The 19,619-nt window shown below is 46.4% G+C and overlaps 1 protein-coding gene across 1 annotated transcript in view; it reads right to left on the minus strand.

The window, feature by feature from the left end:
* Nucleotides 1-18,989, minus strand: part of ACY3 (aminoacylase 3) — a 33,029-nt gene extending 14,040 nt beyond the window's left edge. The window contains exon 1 of the mRNA XM_053287265.1: nt 18,907-18,989. Within this exon, the coding sequence (XP_053143240.1) occupies nt 18,907-18,942 (36 nt within the window). The 5' untranslated portion in view covers nt 18,943-18,989. The remainder of the gene's footprint in view (nt 1-18,906) is intronic.
* Nucleotides 18,990-19,619: the final 630 nt, after the last annotated feature.

Consider the following 19,619-nt stretch of genomic DNA (forward strand, 5'->3'; position numbering starts at 1 on the left):
GCTAGTCAAGTCATTTCCCATAACTCAGTTATGTACTGGTGCAATAATGTGCCAGCTGTGGGGTGGAAACATGTGTGCACATTCTCCTTCCTGCTGAATCAGGCCCAAGGCCTACCTAGTCCAGCATCCTGTTTTACGCAGTGGCCCACCCGATGCCTCTGGAAAGCCTACAGGCACAGAGGTGTATCTAGGGAAAATAGCACCTAGGGCAAGCACTGAAATTGTGCCCCTGTCCAAACAGGATTGATGGGACTTGTAGTCAACAATATCTGGAAATCCCTGTTAAAAGGAACACTGTACCATATAGACATGGTTGTGGATTAAAACCTGAAAACATGAGCCATCTCTGTAAAAGACTTAGAACAACAGTCAGGAATTATGTGAGGCTTCCAAGTGTCATTTTCTCTGTCTCATCTCATGCTTTTTAAAAAACATGACTTTGTCCTAGACTAGAGGATCACCTGCCCAAATAGCCACTAGCAAAGTAGGCAAAGAAGAAGGTGGCGGGGGGTCTAGAAGTAACCAGTGAATGATTCCTGACAGCCTTTGTCTTGTGATGACTGTTGGCTCATGATGGGGTATATGTGCATTCACCACACCAGTGCTTACTTTGACACCAGGAGGGAGGAGGATACATTAGTTTGCCACACTAGACAGAGGAATATGCAACAGGAGCAGACAGCCAAGTTCTGCCAGGGCCAAAACCAGCCCCTGCCAGACTAAGAAATCATTGTAATTTGCCCCTTCCTGTCACAAGCAGTGTGCTGTTCTTTTATTATTGACTCTAAATCTCAGATATCCCAGTCATGGATGGAAAATTCAGGGTCAATTTACAAGAGACACATTTTCTACATGGAAGTTTCTTCTGTGCAGGTGTTGTGCAGAAACCCATGTGTAGTGACCGCCAAGGGCATAGCAAGGTTGGAATGGGCCAAGAAAAGATTTTAAAATGGGCCCCCAGCCCCTCAAAGTCCAGGGCCTCCACACATCCCAGGCCCCCAAGGATTTAAGTCTGATATTTCAAAATAAGTATGCTGCCTCGAAATACATTTCACTGAATATACACATGCACACTTCACAATGTATAGTGATATACATTGAGTACTATATATTTGTGCTACTTTTAATGCCTAGAATACACTAGAAACACTAATTATTAAAATGGTCCCCTCGCTGCAGATTAGCAAAGGAGACTTTCAACCATGCAGGGTGAGCCTATGTTTGTTTTCTCAGAATTCTTAACAAATTCAATTAAGTTTGATTCCAGGAGGTTTTTCTCACGGGGCTTTTAAAGCCCTTTATCACACATCTCCTCTGGACTGGAGGGGCTGCATTAACATGTTGGCCAGATGTACCCTGAAGTCCCAGTGAGTTATTGGAGAGCAGTTCACACACAAGAAAAATAAAATAAAATAAAAGCACAACACATGCTTCACAGTTCTCACTCAGACCTTATGGGTTGCAAAACAACTTGAACATAAGTGCATTTATACATGAATGAATGAATGAATATAATATTGTTTGTGCCAGAAGTTTTTGTAATTTTCTGCCAAGAAACAAGCCACTTATAGGCCTTTTTAGATAGTAAAAAGCCAGAAATTTAAAGCCAGAAATTTTTCAATCTGTTTTAAATTAAATATTCAGAGACTTCTCAGTCTCTTCCCCCTCCCCCATATCAAAGCCCTATGGCAAGCAGATCCCTAGATACCTGGGGGGTGGGGGACCACAAAAAAGAATTCACAGTCTACCTTGCAAAAGCTGTGCTGGATGGTCTGGGCAGAGAGTCTGCTGCAGAGAACTCTTCCTGCCTCCTTCCTGGCTTGCTTGGGGACTGCCAAGTTCAGGCTTCAGGGAGGCCTCTCTGGAAGCCCTGCCCACCCGCCGATCAGCTGAGAGGCGGGGAGAGAATTGGTCTCTGTAGTTTGCAGGCTGTTCGGATCCTAGGCTGGAGCAGGAGGGCAAGGCAAGCAGGATGGCAAGTGGCTGAGGGGCCCTGGAGCTGGGCAGGTGGACAATGGGGTGGGGGTGGGAGGAACTGGTGTGGTGCCCCCTCTTCAGTGGCACCTAGGGCACATGCCCTGGCTGCCCTCTCAAGTTCTGCCCATGCACAGGCAAGAGGTGAGGGAATGCCCTCTCTCCTGCTGTTGCTACCTTGCAACTGGTATTTAGAGACATCTTGCCTCTGAAGCTGGAGGGGGCCTATAGCCCTCAGACTAGTATCCATTGGTAGATTTGTCCTCCATGAAAATTTATCTAAGCCCTTCTTAATGCTATCCAGGTTGATGGCTGTCACCAAATCTTGTGGCAGATGTGCCAGGTAGTTTGGCAGACCAGCAGATCCAGTTTGAATTTGGCCAGAGAATGAGATATCAGTGGATGACATCCTGATTTAGGCTACACATGGACTATCTGAGATGCACCCATGCAGCAGAAGGCTTCTACTAATGCAGCTATGGCAATCACCCAGAGGGAGCTATTTCTCCCCTTCCCCCTGAAGTGCCCTGTGCCACTGTAAAGGATATCATTTTATCACCACTATTTACTTAGTACAACTCAGGGGGCTCCCCCTTGAAATAGCTCCCCCTTAGTACAACTCTGCTGCCACCAATCTCTTATTATTCTCCATATAAAATTGCATCTGAGTCTCACCCCTCCTGAAGCTGGTGGCAATTTATTTATTTAAAATATTTATATCCTGCACCTCCAGTGCAATACTGCTCAGGGCGATTCACAAAATGAAACAATCTAATAAAACAATATAAACATGTAAAATTAATAAAATTAATAGAAATTAACTGAAAACAGGTCCCACTTCAAACCAAATTAAAAAGTTAAAAACCCACTAAATACAAGCTACCTATAAAACATTAAAAAGCCTCTCTGAAAAGATGAGTCCAGCTCTTCAAATGTGGTTCCCCCCCCCCTTCTCCAAACCCCGTGAGAGGGAGCATGGCAAAGCTCTTCTGGGACGGCATTCCAAAGCTGAGGGGCCCCAGCTGAAAAGACCCCATCTCTAGTCCCCACCAGCCAAATCTCATCCAGTGGTGGGGCCACAAGTGGGGCCTGAGGTCCAAGCAGATTCATATAGGCGAATGTGGTCCAACTCAAGTCATGTAGGGATTTAAAGGTCCAGACAAGCACTTTGAAACTAGTCTAGAAGCAAGCGGGTAACCAATTAAGTTGCTGCAGGGGGGTTGACACGTGAAGTGACTAGCACCCATGCTTGCAGCAGCAGCATTCTAAATTAGCTGAAACTTCCAGACTTCAAGTGCAGCCCCACATGGAGCACATTGCAGTAATCCAGTAAGGCATGGATGCAGTTTTAATCACTCGTGAGATATAGGTAGGTGTGTGTGGGTGTGTGTGGGTGCGCATAACTTTTATTCAATAAACCCACAGGCTTCTTTTTCACTCAGGCCTTAAAGAATGGCGGAAAAAGACAAAAATAAGTAATATACTAAAAAGGTTGAAGGGATGAGTTAGTCAGCAAACCCTTCAATTTTGTAACAAAGCTACTCTCTGTATATAGACAGAACTGAAACCATCTAGCCAAGTAAACAATCCCTTCCCTACTTTACAACGTATCTACTCCAGTTCACCAGAGAAGAGATATAAAATGTAACCATCCACCAATGCTATCCATCCCCAGCACAGCATCCCTCCAGTGATGGTTGCTAGGGCCTATCTTATGTAGGGATGTGTGAAACGTTTCGGGTACAGAACGATCTGTACCTGAAACAGCGAATTTTGGTTGATTCGGAGCCGAACCAAATCACCCTCAAAGAAATCCGAATAATTTAGGATCTGAAACGAATCACCCCTGTTTCGGATCCGAAATATTCATATGTTTCGGAGCTCCATTTTGTGGCCTTCTCCCCCCCCCCTACATTTTGAGCAATGACGTCTATTTGAATTTCCCGCCTTTTTGCATCCCATTGACTTCAATGAAAAAAGGTCTGATGTGACGTCTGCTCAAATTTCGGGTCCCAGAGGCAAAAGAGTGGGGTGGGGTGGTAGTGCCCAATTGGTGGAGGCTACCACCCCAATTGCAGAGGGATTGGGCAAAGGGCTGATTTTTGGTGAATTCTTGAAGTTTTAGTGTCTTTGGGGCAGATTGGGGGCATAATGTGGGATCTGGGCCAAAAGGGTGGGGTGGGATGGTAGGGCCTAATGGGTGGAGGCTACCACTCCAATTGCAGAGTGATTGGGCAGAGGGCTGATTTTTGGTGAATTTCTGAAGTTTATGCGTTTTTAAGGTTTCCCCCCATTAGGTATAATGAAGGGTGTATCGCTTCACGTTGGGGGGAAAGGGGTGGCCTAGAGCGGTGTGGGATTGGTGGTAGTGCCGGGTAGGGGCAAGGAAGCTACCTGAATTTTTTCAAAGGATTTGGGCAGAGGGCTGATTTTTGGTGAATTGTTGAAGTTTACGCGTCTTTAAGGTTTTTCCTCATAAGATGGTATAATAGAGCTTTCAGCAGCCCCATAAGTGCACTTGGGGGGTGCTGGGGTGGCCCAGAGCGAGTGGTGGTGTAGTTCACATAGGGTGCCAACCATCCCCATGGGTTTCTAACCCATGGGGTACAGGGTTCTGTTGTTTCTGAGGTATTCTGAGTGTGGATTCTATGATAGCAAATGAGATTTTCTATGAGACACCATGAATCCACTCTTATTTGCTATCATAGACTCCACACTCAGAACACCTCAGAAACAACAGAACCAAGTACCGCATGGGTTAGAAACCCATGGGGGTGGTTGGCACCCTATGTGCACTACACCACCACTCGCTCTGGGCCACCCCAGCACCCCCCAAGTGCACTTATGGGGCTGCTGAAAGCTCCATTATACCACCTTATGAGGAAAAACCTTAAAGACGCGTAAACTTCAACAATTCACCAAAAATCAGCCCTCTGCCCAAATCCTTTGAAAAAATTCAGGTAGCTTCCTTGCCCCTACCCAGCACTACCACCAACCCCACACCGCTCTAGGCCACCCCTTTCCCCCCAACGTGAAGTGATACACCCTTCATTATACCTAATGGGGGGAAACCTTAAAAATGAGTAAACTTCAGAAATTCACAAAAAACCAGCCCTCTGCCCAATCACTCTGAAATTGGAGTGGTAGCCTCCACCCATTAGGGCCTACCACCCCACCCCAGATCCCACGTTATGCCCCCAATCTGCCCCAAAGACACTAAAACTTCAAGAATTCACCAAAAATCAGCCCTTTGCCCAATCCCTCTGCAATTGGGGTGGTAGCCTCCACCCATTGGGCACTACCACCCCACTCTTTTGGCCCCAGGACCCATTTTTAAATCCGAATCGATTCAGATTCGGATTTGGATTAATTCGGATCTGAATCGAATCAGGGGTGATTCAGATGGGCAATATTCGGATACAGAACAGGGGTGTTTCGGTTCGGATCCGAATCGAAACACAGAAAATCCAAATTGCACACCCCTCATCTTATGTTTCCTTTTTAGATTGTGAGCCCTTTGGAGACATGGAGCCAGACCCCCCCCCCCTCTCCCCCTCTCTCCCTCTCTCCCTCTCTCTCTCTCACGTGTTGGGAACTTGTGTTGAAAAGTGATATATAAATATTCATCATATATGAAATAAACACTCGCAGGAGAATTCACCACATCCACACAAAAATATGTCCCTGAGGTCGATCCACAGTCATGGGAAGGATCCTGGGGTGAGCCTGGCCCCCTTACATTTTTATCTGCCTCGCCACCAAATTTTGCAAACAAATAAATTTTAAATAATTGAATGTGGCTTGCACATAGGGCTGATGGGGGCCAGATAAGCTGCCCCCCCCCTAAATCTTTAAGCTGACTATAGACCTGCCCCAAGTGCCATGCAGTCCTTTGGGATATATTTTCATCTCACACAAGGCATTTCTCAGGGAAGGGGAAATCTGTCCCCCCCCCCCAAAAAAAATACCACCCCTCCTGTGTGTGTGATCGCTGGTGCTGCAGTAGTTGGGAAGCCTTCCATAGCACAGATGCTTTTATCCTGCTGCATGCATGCAGCCTTAGGATGCCAGCCACTTTTTTAGTTTGGGACCAGATTGGCAGAAGTAGTCCCTAGAGCCTCTATGGGTGGTGCTGTTGTTTGGGGGTCCTCGTGCTGCTTCTGGCTCACACTGCCAAACGGTGCCTTCTGGCTTATTAGCTGTTTTATCTGCATGTTTATTCATAAACAGTTATTTCTAAATCCCATTCAATCCCATGTAAGTCTCAAGTTTCACTCCTCCAAAAGGAACTGATGCTGTAAAGCTTCCCTGGAAGTCTCACTATTTGTGGAAGTAGGGAGCACGAAACTGTATCATATAAAAGATATGCCCAACCTTATGCCCAACCTCTGTTACTAAGTATGATCTGAAGTGTGATAACTACCACTCTTCACCTCATGCTCTCTCCATATGTCTCCCTCCATTACATCTGGAATCATAAATCAGCAAAAACAAACAAACAAACAAACATGCACAGCCATACCCAACACTCACCAGGTAAACGTGCCCAGTGCTGTAGTACAGCTCAACCTCATAATTTTATTTTATTTCTAATTGGCTGACATGTCCTGCTGCATAATGTGAGCAGTTCTGAACCATCCATGACACTGCAGGAGTCAAAAACACCCACCCACATTGGTGCACAACAGGGCTGTGCTGCTATTACTTACAGTTGCGCAACCATCTGTTGTGTGTTTCATTTCATGATGCCAATACAAGTTGCACCACAACATGCAACTATGCATCAGTAAGTAAGGGCAGCACAGCCCTGGTGTGCAGCAGTGTGGGCATAGATTTCAGTTCCTCATGGTGGTATGGACAGTTTAGAAGCACTCACATTATGCTGTGGGACATGTCAGCCTTAAAAAATAAAGTTAAACAGCACAAATAAAACATCCAAAGCCACAAAAACACCAGTACAAGGAAGAAGAGAACTTCAGAATATTTAATTTCATTTCAATTAATTTATGACCAAGTCAATAATAAGTATTTTCAATCTTGCAGAGAAACTTTTTTTAAAGTGGATGCAGATGACAGGGCTATCTTTAGAGAGTCCTGGTGGGTTAGTCAGTGTGGGGGTCCTTTCTAGTTAATTTAATGGGGTTAAAAGAGTGGGGTCCATGGTGGTCGCCCTGCTTGCCCTGCCTTAAGGACAGCCTTGGACGCAGAAACTGTTCTGACCTCTCTGTAGTGATTTGTCATCACTTTTATGACCAAAGAAAAAGTAAATTGACAAAAACATATCACAACAAAACAAAGTGCTTCTTAAAGCAAGGTTAAATAAAAACAATAATTCTATCTGTTGACAGTGAGGACAGGCATGTTAGTCTGCAAAGGCAAAAAGACCACATTTTCTATGGCTCTTCTGAGGCTCAATAGTGGGCTGTGTCACAAGCAAACGAGGCTGCTTCACCAGATGCCATAAGTGGGCAGAGAGGTGGTCAATATGTATATAACAGGGTTCAGTTACATTAGAGGTCAATCCTAAATAATTTTTGGATTGTGACTGGATGCAATTATCATAGCATCAATTTGTGGTAAACAATACAATCAACATGCACAGCAGGGCTACCTGTAACAGAGCAAATGACTCCAAACATGGCTTCTGATTACTGCAAACACTTCTGGAGGGAAAGCAGAGCAGGGGCAGCATTTAGGGAGGGCAGAGGACTATCCCCCTTTCCTTGCTGCATATCTCATACCAAATGTGACCATTCTTGGAGTGTCCTGTTTGTCACTGTGGAGGACTGGGACAATTGCCCTTGCTCCCTATAAGAACAGTAATGTGGCAATTGATATGAGGGGCTGTCCAATTGCATACGTGGTGGATTGAGTAAAGACAGATGAAATAAAGCAAAACAAAAGCAAGCTAGGAGGTGGCAGGTAATAATACCCAAGAGCAGGAGAGCCATAGGTCAGCTCTAATGCTGGTAGACTATGGTGCAAGCAGGTTGAGCTAGCAGCTCTGCCCTGTTCTTCTGCATGAAGTTCCATGAGGAACCTGGCCAAAAAAGATCTTCCTTTCACTGATTCTTCTGGGTCTGTATTGACTATAATCCATCCACAATGTCACATGGCAGCACAGTGTCCCTTTCTCTCTTCAGCTCATTGCAAAATGTCTCACACCAGCCCCTCATCTCCCTCCCAGATCTGGCCTCCCCAAGTCTCATTGCCGTAGGGGGCATCCTTCTCTGCTGCCCATTTATCTCCCTCTGTCACCAACACTGGCAGCTTTAATAACTCCTAGGCAGGTATTGAGCGGCAAGATGAGGAGGTGTGAGAAGCCACACAGAGCAACTGTCACTGGCTTGGCAGGAGGGAGATGGATGGTGGAAAGGGAAGGCTATGGCCCAGACCCTGAGAGGGGGGGGGGTTGAGCATGGAGAAGAGGAAAGGGAGGCTAGATGGTTCCTTCACAAGTCCACAGGATTCATGGTGTTAGCCTTCAAGGCGTGTTTGGTCTGTGCTGGCTGCTCCACACATGCAAAGCACCAGTTGATGTTGCATGCTTGTGTGGGCTCACCTCTCATCTGCAAAGCACTGGGAATCTATCAAGCTGCACCCCAGTTGCATCTACTTCATAAGTACAGTACAGTAGCTTTCCCCCATTATTTTGTACAGAGTGCTACTATTGCTGGGCCTGCGATCTGTAACATTTTTGAGTGGCATAATATGAGTGTCGTCATCCTTGGGAACTGGATCTCATAACCTTTGTAGTGTGCACTGGATTCTGAAATAACAGACATATTTTCAGACAGCCATGAAAATAAACCTGCGTGCATTTATAACATCTAGCTGCGCAAATGTGTGTGTTAAGTAAGGAAAAGCATTCTTTGAAGTTACTGTTATTGCAACGTTTCTTTCACGAGCATGCCCAGGTTAGCATCACTGAGCAGCCACTGAGGGCCCAGATGTTTCAGAACGGCCCACTGCTTGTAGAGGGCTGACTCAAAGGTGACAAACACCAATAGCACAGAAGTCTTCCTCTTAAGAAACAGCTTGACAACAGATGCAGGACTGCACACACGCAGAAAAACAGACAGAGCTCTGTAAGCCTGAGCAGCTAGCTTCCTCTTTTTATTTTGATCCACACTCCCATCCTACAATTCTCTTAAAAGGAAAAGTACACTGCACGGCTGATCTCCAAGACCACCTTGTTCTATAGCTGCTTCCTTCATACTCACAACTAAAGTAGATTTTATTTAACTAAAGTTTTATTCAGCAACATCTTTGTTTTCTCTGACTCCTTTTCCTCCCTTTTCCTCCTCCCCCACACTCTCTACAGGATCCCCCGAGGGACAAATGTCCAAACAAGCAAATTGCAAAAGGTCCCAGAATAGAATACAACATACTACTGTGCCCATAACCTTTGTGAGCTGGTGGCAGAGTGACTCTCTTGGGGCCAACCCAGATAGGGGGACATCCATGGAGGGCAGTTTGCTACAAGCCCCCTGAAACCCGGTGCTGGTCTTGAGCATGCCCCCATCATGGTCATGGAGGTGGTTCACTCATTTAGCTTGCTCGCTATCATATTATTGATCTCTAGTTCAAGTAATGTCATGTGTAAGAAGGGATGTATAGGAACAAACACAGTTTCATGTACCTGGGCTTTGTTTTGCTGGAGATCAGGGCTAAAAGGTAAAGCCAAATGGCATAGGGGAAAGGGTCTCCTAACACTGCTCGTATGAACTTAATTTTCAAATCCTCAGAACTTCAGCATTTGGGGATATTATGTGTGTTTAAGAAGCATGCAGACCTATTTACAGACATCCAAAAGTCAAAGTGCACTGTCAGGACTTTAGAGAAACTTGCACTTCAGAGGAAGTGCAAAGTTCACTGTCAGGACTTCAGTATTTTGGTGAGGTATGTATTGGATACCATGAAAATGGCTCACTGATCCCTCATTTCAAATAACATCTTGCAAATACTGTGAGCCTGCTTGTGGCCCCATTCATTTAACAAGTGTGTGCTCCTTCTCCTTTCCCTTTCCTCTGTTCAGCCTTTTACCTTCTCTGCTCCGGGTACCTGGAAATAGTGGAAGAACCATCTATCTCTGAAGCCAGTGTCATTCCCACTAACCTTACTGGTCTTTGGAGTTCTTAGGTACCATGGGGCTTGTTAGATGCCTAAGGTTGCCAACCCTTCAGGAATGTCCTAAAGTCTCCAGGAATCAGCTTCAGTCTCTAATGGTTATGGAAACCAGTCTTGGATATCTGAATGACTTGGTGTTGTGAACAATGTTGGGGGAAAATATTGGAGAGGAAAATATTGAGGAAAAGCTTCAGTCAGAGTTGGCAACCCTGTTTGAGGTGCCACAGGGCCAAGGGACAAAAAGAACCACACCAACGTCTTCCTCTCCACAATTCCTCTGATTCTGTATATGAAGAAGAGATTGGCCTTAAACATCCTACCGTTAGGGTGACCAAATGCAAAGAAGGACAGGGCTCCAATGCCTGTAATAAATGCATGTGTAAAGGAGAGAATGTCAACTGCAGGTGTATCTTGGCATGCAGTGAATACTGCATGGCTGAGGAAAGTGGCACTTGCTGAAGTTACCTCCTCGATTCAATTAATACTCCAAATCTGAAAGCTGACATAACGTCCTATCACTCTTGTCTATATGCTGAAGGTTTGGATTCTTGCATTAAGGCCTCCACCTCTGTCTCTATGGGGGCCACTGAGAAATACTAACAACAAATTAAAGCTGTTGTGCCCACTATCCCTCGAAGGGAACTTTGAGCCCTCTGGCTCTTGCAATATTGGCTCAGCCCAGACTGTAGTCCCAGTGCTGCTGCCCTGGCCACCTGCTCATCCTATTCATTAATTGCTGACTGTATATATATGCTGTATGCATGCATAGACCCAACACCATGCGCTGTTGATCTCACCATCCCACCCAACCAGTCTCTCCCTGGTCCACCCATCTCCCTTTCTGGCTTCTCATTGGAGGGAACAGAAGCCTCTCCTGCTGTGTATCCACCTCCTGCCCCCACCCCCAGCCCTGATCTGAAGGAAAATAAAATCGCTCACACCATTCCAGAGTTCCAGTTCAGAACATTACAGAGGGGACGTGGCAAGACGAAGGGAGCTGAGCAACCCAGAGTCATCCCAGTGCCTTCCAGCTGTGGGACCATGTCAGGTAAAGCCTGCCAGACACTACAGGGGCCAGGTGTGCACCCATCAGTGCTCTGACCCCTGGCAGTTTCTACTTGGGGCATTTTATTTCTTCTCCATAGATCATTGCATTCCCTACTATGGGCTATGAGCTTCTCATTCATGCTTCCTGCCACTAAGAGTGTTTGTTTGTTTGTTTGTTTGTTTGTTTGTTTGTTTGTTTGTTTGTTGCCTTGCCACTAAGAGTGGTATGGTTGATTTTCTGTGACCTGACACAGGTTAATGTCCCGTGTGCCAATCACCAATCGCCAAACCCCCCCAGCAGCCTTGGATGTTGAAGATGGTGGCTGGCTTCGCGGCAATCTGAGCAGAATGATGGGGGGTGGATGCTGCGGAGCTTAGCATGGGGCTGACTTGTGTCCTATGAACTCATGTCTGAGTACAGTTTCCAAAAGAGATTGCAGATCTCTCTGAATTATAGATCTAAAAGCTATGGGATCAAGGGTGGTCCAAGACATTTCGCTGTCTAAGGCAAAGGACCGTATGAGACAGACACCCCGTTCGTAGATGGGCGCTCAGCGTCCTCAGGCCGTGCTGCTGATGCAGTGGCAGCTACACACAAGCACTCTTAGGCTGCAAGCAAGGCAGCAGTGGCAGCAGAGGTATTCCTAGCTTGCATTGGGAGGAGAAGAGGGCAGATGTGCCTGAGTGGGGAGGGGAGGGGGAAATAAACAGTATTCCCTCGTCCCAGGATGAGGCCAGGCAACAGGTGGCAAGGATGCTTGTGAGGTGGGGCAGTGGGATCCAGCGCTTGCCACCTGCTGTGTCTCTCCTCACACCCACACCTGAGGCAACTGCTTGACCCTGCCTCGTGGAAGCGCCACCCTGTCTGTGGTCTCTAAAACTACAACAGTACTGCAGATCTGAGGGAAATAGTGTTTACAGTGGTTGGGAGCTACTGAGAAACTTTCAGGAGCCCCCCATAGGGCTTCATAATGAAATGACTGTATGCGACTTCTCTGAAACATCTGATGGTGGTGGTGGTGTTGCTGCTACCATGAGCTGGATGCTACATTGAGCTGGAAGGACTATGGCAACGTCCACATGACTGGGGATGGGACCATAGCTCAATGGCAGAGCCCTTGCTTTGCATGCAGAAGGTCCCAGGTTCAATCCCTGGCAGCATCTCCAGGTAGGGCTGGGAAAAGACTCCTGCCTGAACCCTTGGAGAGCCGCTGCCAGTCAGTGTAGACAATATTGAGCTAGATGGACTAATAGTCTGACCGTACAAGGCTATGTTCCTATGCTTGAGCTATCAAAGTAACTCTGCACAAAGTACAGAGGAGCAGTCTATTAAAAACAACAAAAGAGTGGTGGCATCTTAAAAAATTAAGTCTGTTGGGGCATTACAGAGAATATTTATTTGATGATAGGGCTTGCAGCAAGGATGGTAAAGAAGCATGTGACAGCAGGAAGCCACATTGGCACAACATTGGAGTTAGAAGTGGTAGACTCAGGACAGACAGAAGAAAGCCCTTTATACAGCGTAGAATTAACTTGTAGATCAGACCAAGGTCTACCAGGTCCACCACAGGATGGACAGAGCTTTTTAAATTTTAGACACACTCATGGAGGGTAAATCTGTTGATGGCTGCTAGCAACTAGAGATAAATGGAACATTTATGTTCACAGACAGTGGTATATACCTTTGAAGGCCAGATGGCATCACTATCATGCCCCATGATTTATTATTATTATTATTATTATTAACATTTATATCTTCCTCCAAGGAGCCCAGAGCGGTGTACTACATACTTGAGTTTCTCTTTCACAACAACCCTGTGAAGTAGGTTAGGCTGAGAGAGAAGTGACTGGCCCAGAGTCACCCAGCTAGCATCATGGCTGAATGGGGATTTGAACTCAGGTCTTCCTGGTCCTAGTCCAGCACTCTAACCACTACACCACGCTGGCTCACTAGATTAGGAAGATTATTAGGAAGATTATCAGCTTCCTAGAGGACACTGGCTGCCTGCTGTTGGAAACTGTGTTTCCATCAGCAAAGCAATTCTGATATTCTAAAGCTAAAATCAAATTATTTATGACATCATGCACATCATTGCCATAGTGTGCTTTGGTTTTTCTCCCTATATATCTGCCCATGGAGGGGCCCAATTCAGATTGGGACTGGCATGGGAAATGGGGGGAGGGGCTTTGCCCCTGCCATGGTCCAGATCCTTCCCCATGGCTGCTCCTTGGGGCAAATAGGAGCCTTGGGATGGGGATCTGAACTGGCACTGATGTAGAAGCAAAGGGTTAAGGTTCCCCTCCCCACACTCTGTGGTACCAATCCAGACTGCAATCTCACGTGGTTCCTATTTTTGGAGAAAAAAACAAACACACAAGGCCAAATATTTGCTTGATGTAACATGTAATTTGACAGATAAACAAGTATCCTGCAAGTAGGCAAAGAAGTTGAAGGACTAGTGAACAGTTTGGAGCTCTACGCTTGTGATGATATGATCAGAGTTTCATGAAAGTGATGGGCAGCCAATATGCACTCTGTCAGTTTCTCAGGTTTCTGTGACAATTCTGCGGTTGGGGTACTGCTGATGCTCAGATGTGCTCAGTAGAGATATCACTAGACTGCTGAATAGTGTCAGGCATCATCAAATTCTGATCGTAATATTCCATACTTCCGTGGCACAGGAGTATGGTCATGCTTCTAAAATACTGAGAAGTGGGAACAGCAAATCCTTTTGCACAGGGATCTCTGGAGTGTGTGTTCACCTTCTTGCCATACAGCCTTTGATGAAGATGGCAAAAAAGGAGGTAATGGTGATAATCTCCTGGTTCATCTCTATGAAGTTTGGGCACAGCAGGTCAGTGCTTGGGAGAGTGTCTCTGGCAATGAGCCCAGGCATGAGTCAGTCATGCATCATTGCACCAGAGCTGCCAATGCACTTACAGTCTAACAAGCTGCAGAGAATGTACATATCTAGTGGGACACCTGGGTATGGAAAACCCAGAAGTCCAAATGTGGGAGGAAGAGACCCACTACCGTTGTGGGGAAATAGTGGGGAGAAGCTGCGCTGTCTGTGGGGACATAAGGAGCCAGGCAGGACAACTCAGGGGCGGCCTGCATCCCGTCTCCTTGCAGTCAGCTTGAAGGGAGGGCTTTGCCCAGAATCGCCCAGAGGCTTTCATGGCTGAATGGGGATTTGAACTTGGCTGTCCTCAGTCCTAGTCCAACACTCTTATGACTACATTGTATGATTTGCTGCTAATTTTAGAAGGGATCAGCCCTGGAACCTGTTTTCAAATTCATGACTCAGCCATGAAGACATGTGATGTTGTTTGCAGAAAAGGTCACCTCTGAGCATGTGCAAAGGTAATTTCTAATTACCAGTGAGTAACAGCTTCAGCAAATCTGGGATGAATGCCAGGGTTTCTTGGCAGTGGTGTAGCTATAATTGAATGGATAGGTTCAGTGAACCCAGGGCCCCCAGCTCCACCCCTCCCTATTTTCTTCATTATTTCCCTCTCCAAGGGGCCGCCAGAGAAAGGGGAAACACGGGCCCCCTCTCCCCTAGCTACACCCCTGCTTCTCAGTCAGACAGTGTGGCTCCCAGATGCTCCCAAGCCCTGCCATTTCTCATTCTAGAAAATATACTACATATAAACTAGAGACTGCCAGATTAGTTTGGCCCATGGTGCTTCTAATCGGGAATTTAGAGGAAGTTTGCACCATTTTCAATGGCTGAACTGCGGCAGATTTTCCATTTAAAAAAGGATGCCCTGCCAAGATCTATGGACAATTGTCAAACTGAAAGAAAAGTGAGGGATAGTTTGCTGTTTCTCAGAGGCAAGTATCATCCTCCCCCACACACCGTACAATGTAGTAACGGGCTCAGGCTTTGATTCTCCCTATATCTATTTGCTTTTCCTGCCCATCTATTAGCCAGTGGTTGGCTGTTCCATAGCATCGTGAAGGAGTCTTCTTTCACAGTCAGTTCCAGCTCTCTTGCTAATCTTTTAAGTGATCTGCTCATTTGGGAAAATATATTTTATTGTGCTGTCTCACATATCAGAGCACAGGGGTGGTGAAAAGTGTGTTTGCAGAGAATTTTGCACCCATTACTGTCTCATCTCAGCCAATAAATGATCCATTCTGTCCGTAGATATCAGAAGCCTGAGATCTGAAATGTCCCTCTCCAGCTGTAAAGTTTATGTAGTTTGACTAGACTGGGCATCAGACGCAATTCATTTCCCTCACTCCAGCCTGCCCTTTGCATTTATGCAGGGCTGCTGGTGAAGCAGCAGGGGGCACTAGAACATAAAAACATAAGAAGAGTCATGCTGGCAGTGTTTCCTCTAACAGGGATTCCCAGATGTTGTTGACTACAACTCCCATAATTTACAACTCCCATGTTATAAGCCGCCAAGAGACGCAAGTTTTGGGCAGTATAAAAATATGCTAAATAAATAAATAAATAAATCCCAATCAGAAGCCATTGCAGCTGGGATTCTGGGAGTGTAGTCAACAACATCTGGGAATCCCTGTTAGAGGGAACACTGCATGCTAGCATCCTGTTCCCTATAGTGGTCTGCCGCAGGGGTTCTCAACCTGTGGCATTGCAAATGTTGATGAACTAGAAGTCCCATCACCCCCAGCTACAATTTATTGTGACTGAAGATGATGGGAGTTGTAGTTCAGCAACATCAGGAGTACCACAGTTTGGGAAACCCATAGAATCCCAGATGCCTCTGTGAAGCCCACAAGTAGTTGGCTTCACAGACTGCATCCATGATACAATCTGAGCATCACAAGAGGCATTCTATGCATCAAATTATGTGATGAAATCTGTGCATCACAAGTGCTGCCTCTGAACCTGGAGGCAGCCTAGTAGCCACTGATAGACTTGTCCTCCATGAATTTGTCTAAGCCACCTTTAAAGCCATCCAGGCTAATGGCCATCACCACATCTCATGGCAGAGAATTCCACAGATGAATTATGTGCTGTGTGCAAAAGTACTTCCTTTTGTTGATCCTAAATTTCCTGCCCATCATTTCCATGGGATGACCCTTGGTAACTTGTTCGAAAGAAGCCAAATAATATCTGGCACATTGTGGCAGCATGCCCACAATGTGACACTTTGACCTCTCTCCTTAATGGCAAGGCGTCTCACCTGCCCCGCCCCCTATATCTCTAAACTTGCTGCTGCCCCTTGGAATGCTGGTCACTGGGATGGCTGGACTGATGCCAGCTCAGTTTTCCTTCTCTCCTTTCTTAGCATTCATTTCAGCAAGCCTCAGTGTACTGACGTCAGACAGCTGCCCCTTTTCTCCCAGCCCTGTGGGGCCACCGTGTCTGCTGGGCCCAGCACCAGAGTATGAGCAGTATGAAGCCGAGGAAGTAATGAAGCAAGGAGGCAGCTCCCAGTTGGCCAGGAAAAACCAGTGCGTGTCTGGGGTCACTGTGCAACTGGAAATGAGGAGCCTTTGGGAAGAGTTCAACAGCCTCGGCACAGAGATGATTGTCACCAAAGCAGGGCGGTGGGTATTATGTTCACAGGTCCAGTTCTGAGAACTGGAAAACACAGCTTTGATCTAGCGAGTGACTCTACAGCAGTTCTTAATCCCTTCTGGTTTAATAAATCTTTGTGAACATTAAGGATTAATTCCAAATTACAGTGCACTTCCTTAATACAGCTACTAACTGCCCCATGTTATTAAAGTAAAGGTGAAGTTGTGCCGTTGAGTCGGTGTGGACTCCTGGCGCCCACAGAGCCCTGTGGTTTTACTTGGTAGAATACAGGAGGGGTTTACCATTTCCATCTCCCACGCAGTATGGCATGACGCCTTTCAGCATCTTCCTATATCGCTGCTGAGTGTTTCCCATAGTCTGGGAAACATACCAGTGGGGATTCAAACCAGCAACCTCTTGCTCTCTAGGCAAGTTACTTCCCCGCTGTGCCATTGGGTGGCTTCCCATTCAGGCATGCAACGGGGAGGCAATATAGCCTGCCAAAGTGCTTGTGGAGTGTGACAGGGTGTGTGTGTGTGTGTGTGTGTGTGTGTACACACGTCATGTGCCTGACAAACCCTAGCCCTATTCAGACATCACACTGTATGTGTGTACAAGTATCTGCACACATGTACATGTGCTTATTTTAAAGATGAATGTGGGTACAGGCCCCTTCAAATGCAAGGTAGAGCTAGGATGTATCCTACCTTGCTAACTGGACAAGGCACCTTTCAAGTGGTGGTTCTTTTATATTTAGCAGAGGGGGGGCAACTGTCCCCATCCCCCCACCAGCAGAGTGGCTTTTCCTAGTGTCTCCTTCATGGTGTGTGTGTGTTTAAGATTGTGAGCCCTTTTGATATAGGGAACCACCCTCTTGTTTGCTACATAAATCACTCTGAGAGTTGGTTTTGTTGAAAAGCCTGCCCATCACGGAAAGAATCCGGCCATGGTTACCACATTTGTCTCTGCAAACGCAGTAACCATGTTAGCAGGTGGGTGCGGCTTCTGAGTGCATCATTGCTGGGGTGCAACTTCAGAGAGTGCTCTTGGAACTGCTGTATGTGAGAACAGCATCCCTGCTTTTTTAAATAATGTCTGAAGAAGGCTAGATTGTATGTGTGTTGAACATAACATATGCTTAGCGTTAGTATCTGACAAATCCATTGCATTGCACAGGCAAAATAGGGCTACAGCTACATGAATGAAGCAATACCATGTTACACTACATCTCCCACACCAAATACCTTTGCCACAACTCACCGTAAGGGGGCCCACCTACAGTGGGCACTGGGCAAGAGACTTGCCTTTTTCTAAGCCAGAGTTCAGATCCATATTTTCAGTGCAGCCCTCTTTAACCTACTCTCTGGGCTGATCTCTCAAGCATTGGTGAAGGGGGAAGGTTTATGATGGATCCAGAGCTCAGCTCAGTGGACACCTCCAACATCCATTGGCCCTGGGCAGTGGCCCGGCCTTATCAAGAGTCTGTTCTATTAATCAGCTATCCTTCTTAGAGATGTACTCCACACACACACACACACACACCTCAGACTACTGCAACAACCTGTTAGAAAAGTCCCCAAGTCCCCTTCCAGTGTAATATGGAGGTTGAGGGGCAGTGGCAAAGCAGAATCATCTCACAAACTCCTTTCCTTCTGACAGGAGAATGTTCCCCACCTTCCAGGTAAAGATCTCAGGCATGGACCCCTTGGCTGACTATGTGCTTCTCATGGACTTTGTGCCTTTGGATGACAAGAGATACCGGTAAGGGGGAACACGGCGCTGGGGCACTGAGTTTGGAGCTATGTTAGAAACATAGGAAGCTGCCATATACCGAATCGGACCATAGGTCCATCTAGCTCAGTATTGCCTACACAGACTGGCAGTGGCTTCTCCAAGGCTGCAGGCAGGAGTCTCTCTCAGCCCTGTCTTGGAGATGCCAGGGAGGGAACTTGGAACCTAGATGCTCTTCCCAGAGCAGCTCCATCCCCTAAGGGGAATATCTTATAGTGTCCATACATGTAGTCTCCCATTCATATGCAATCAGGGCAGACTGTGCTTAGCAAAGGGGACAGTTCATGTTTGCTACCACAAGACCAGCTACCACAAAACTAGCCCTACTGAGACTCAGAAGGGGAGGCATAATAAGGCAGGGCAGGAGCTAGGCCTGCTGAATGTTAGCTGAAGAAGACTGTAGACCTAAATGCATTCTCAGGGCACTCTGAGATTGTGGTGCGGGAGAATTGAAGAAAAGTACCTTGGAAGTCCACTGAGAATGGGGGTGGTGGTTCATAATTCAGTGGCAGAGCAGTTGTTTTGCATGCTGAAGACCCCAGGTTCAATTTCTGGCATGTCCAAGTCTGGCTGGGAAAATCTCTGTCCGGAGAGCTGCTGCTGGTAAAATAGACAATATTGTCCTAAGTGGTCAACAGTCTGACACAGCAGAAGGCCGCATCCTAAGTAAGAAGCCTTAATTTGAGCCAGGGCTTTATGCCAGAAACTAGTTCCAGGTCTAGAGCGCAGTCCTGGAAGATGGCATGCAATAATACAGAACAGGGAAAAACCAAGAAACAAACAACCCGCTTGCCTCTGAACATGCAGAGAAAAGCATCTCCTTCACCACTAAGTAACCACAGCTCAACATCTGAAGTCAGATGACTGGGAGGGGCTTAATGGTAGGCTTGAATGCCAGGCTCTTTAATTTTACAAATGAACCACTAATCCTGAAGGGAAGTGAGACTGTTTATAAAGGAGTAGAGAGTAACCCAATGGGATAGAAGGGATGTCCATTTCATCCTCACATTGTTGGGCTACAACAGTACAGGAGGAGCTAGGGTGAGCCAGGGAGAACTCAAGCAAGACTATCCATTAATTGTATTAGGAAACACTAACTATGGAGTCAGTAATTGGCAGCTCTTAGCCCAAATCTAGACCCAGTGCACACATACACACAAATTACATCATTGCCAG

This window comes from Hemicordylus capensis, chromosome 1, assembly GCF_027244095.1.
Source record: "Hemicordylus capensis ecotype Gifberg chromosome 1, rHemCap1.1.pri, whole genome shotgun sequence".
Lineage (NCBI taxonomy): Eukaryota > Metazoa > Chordata > Lepidosauria > Squamata > Cordylidae > Hemicordylus > Hemicordylus capensis.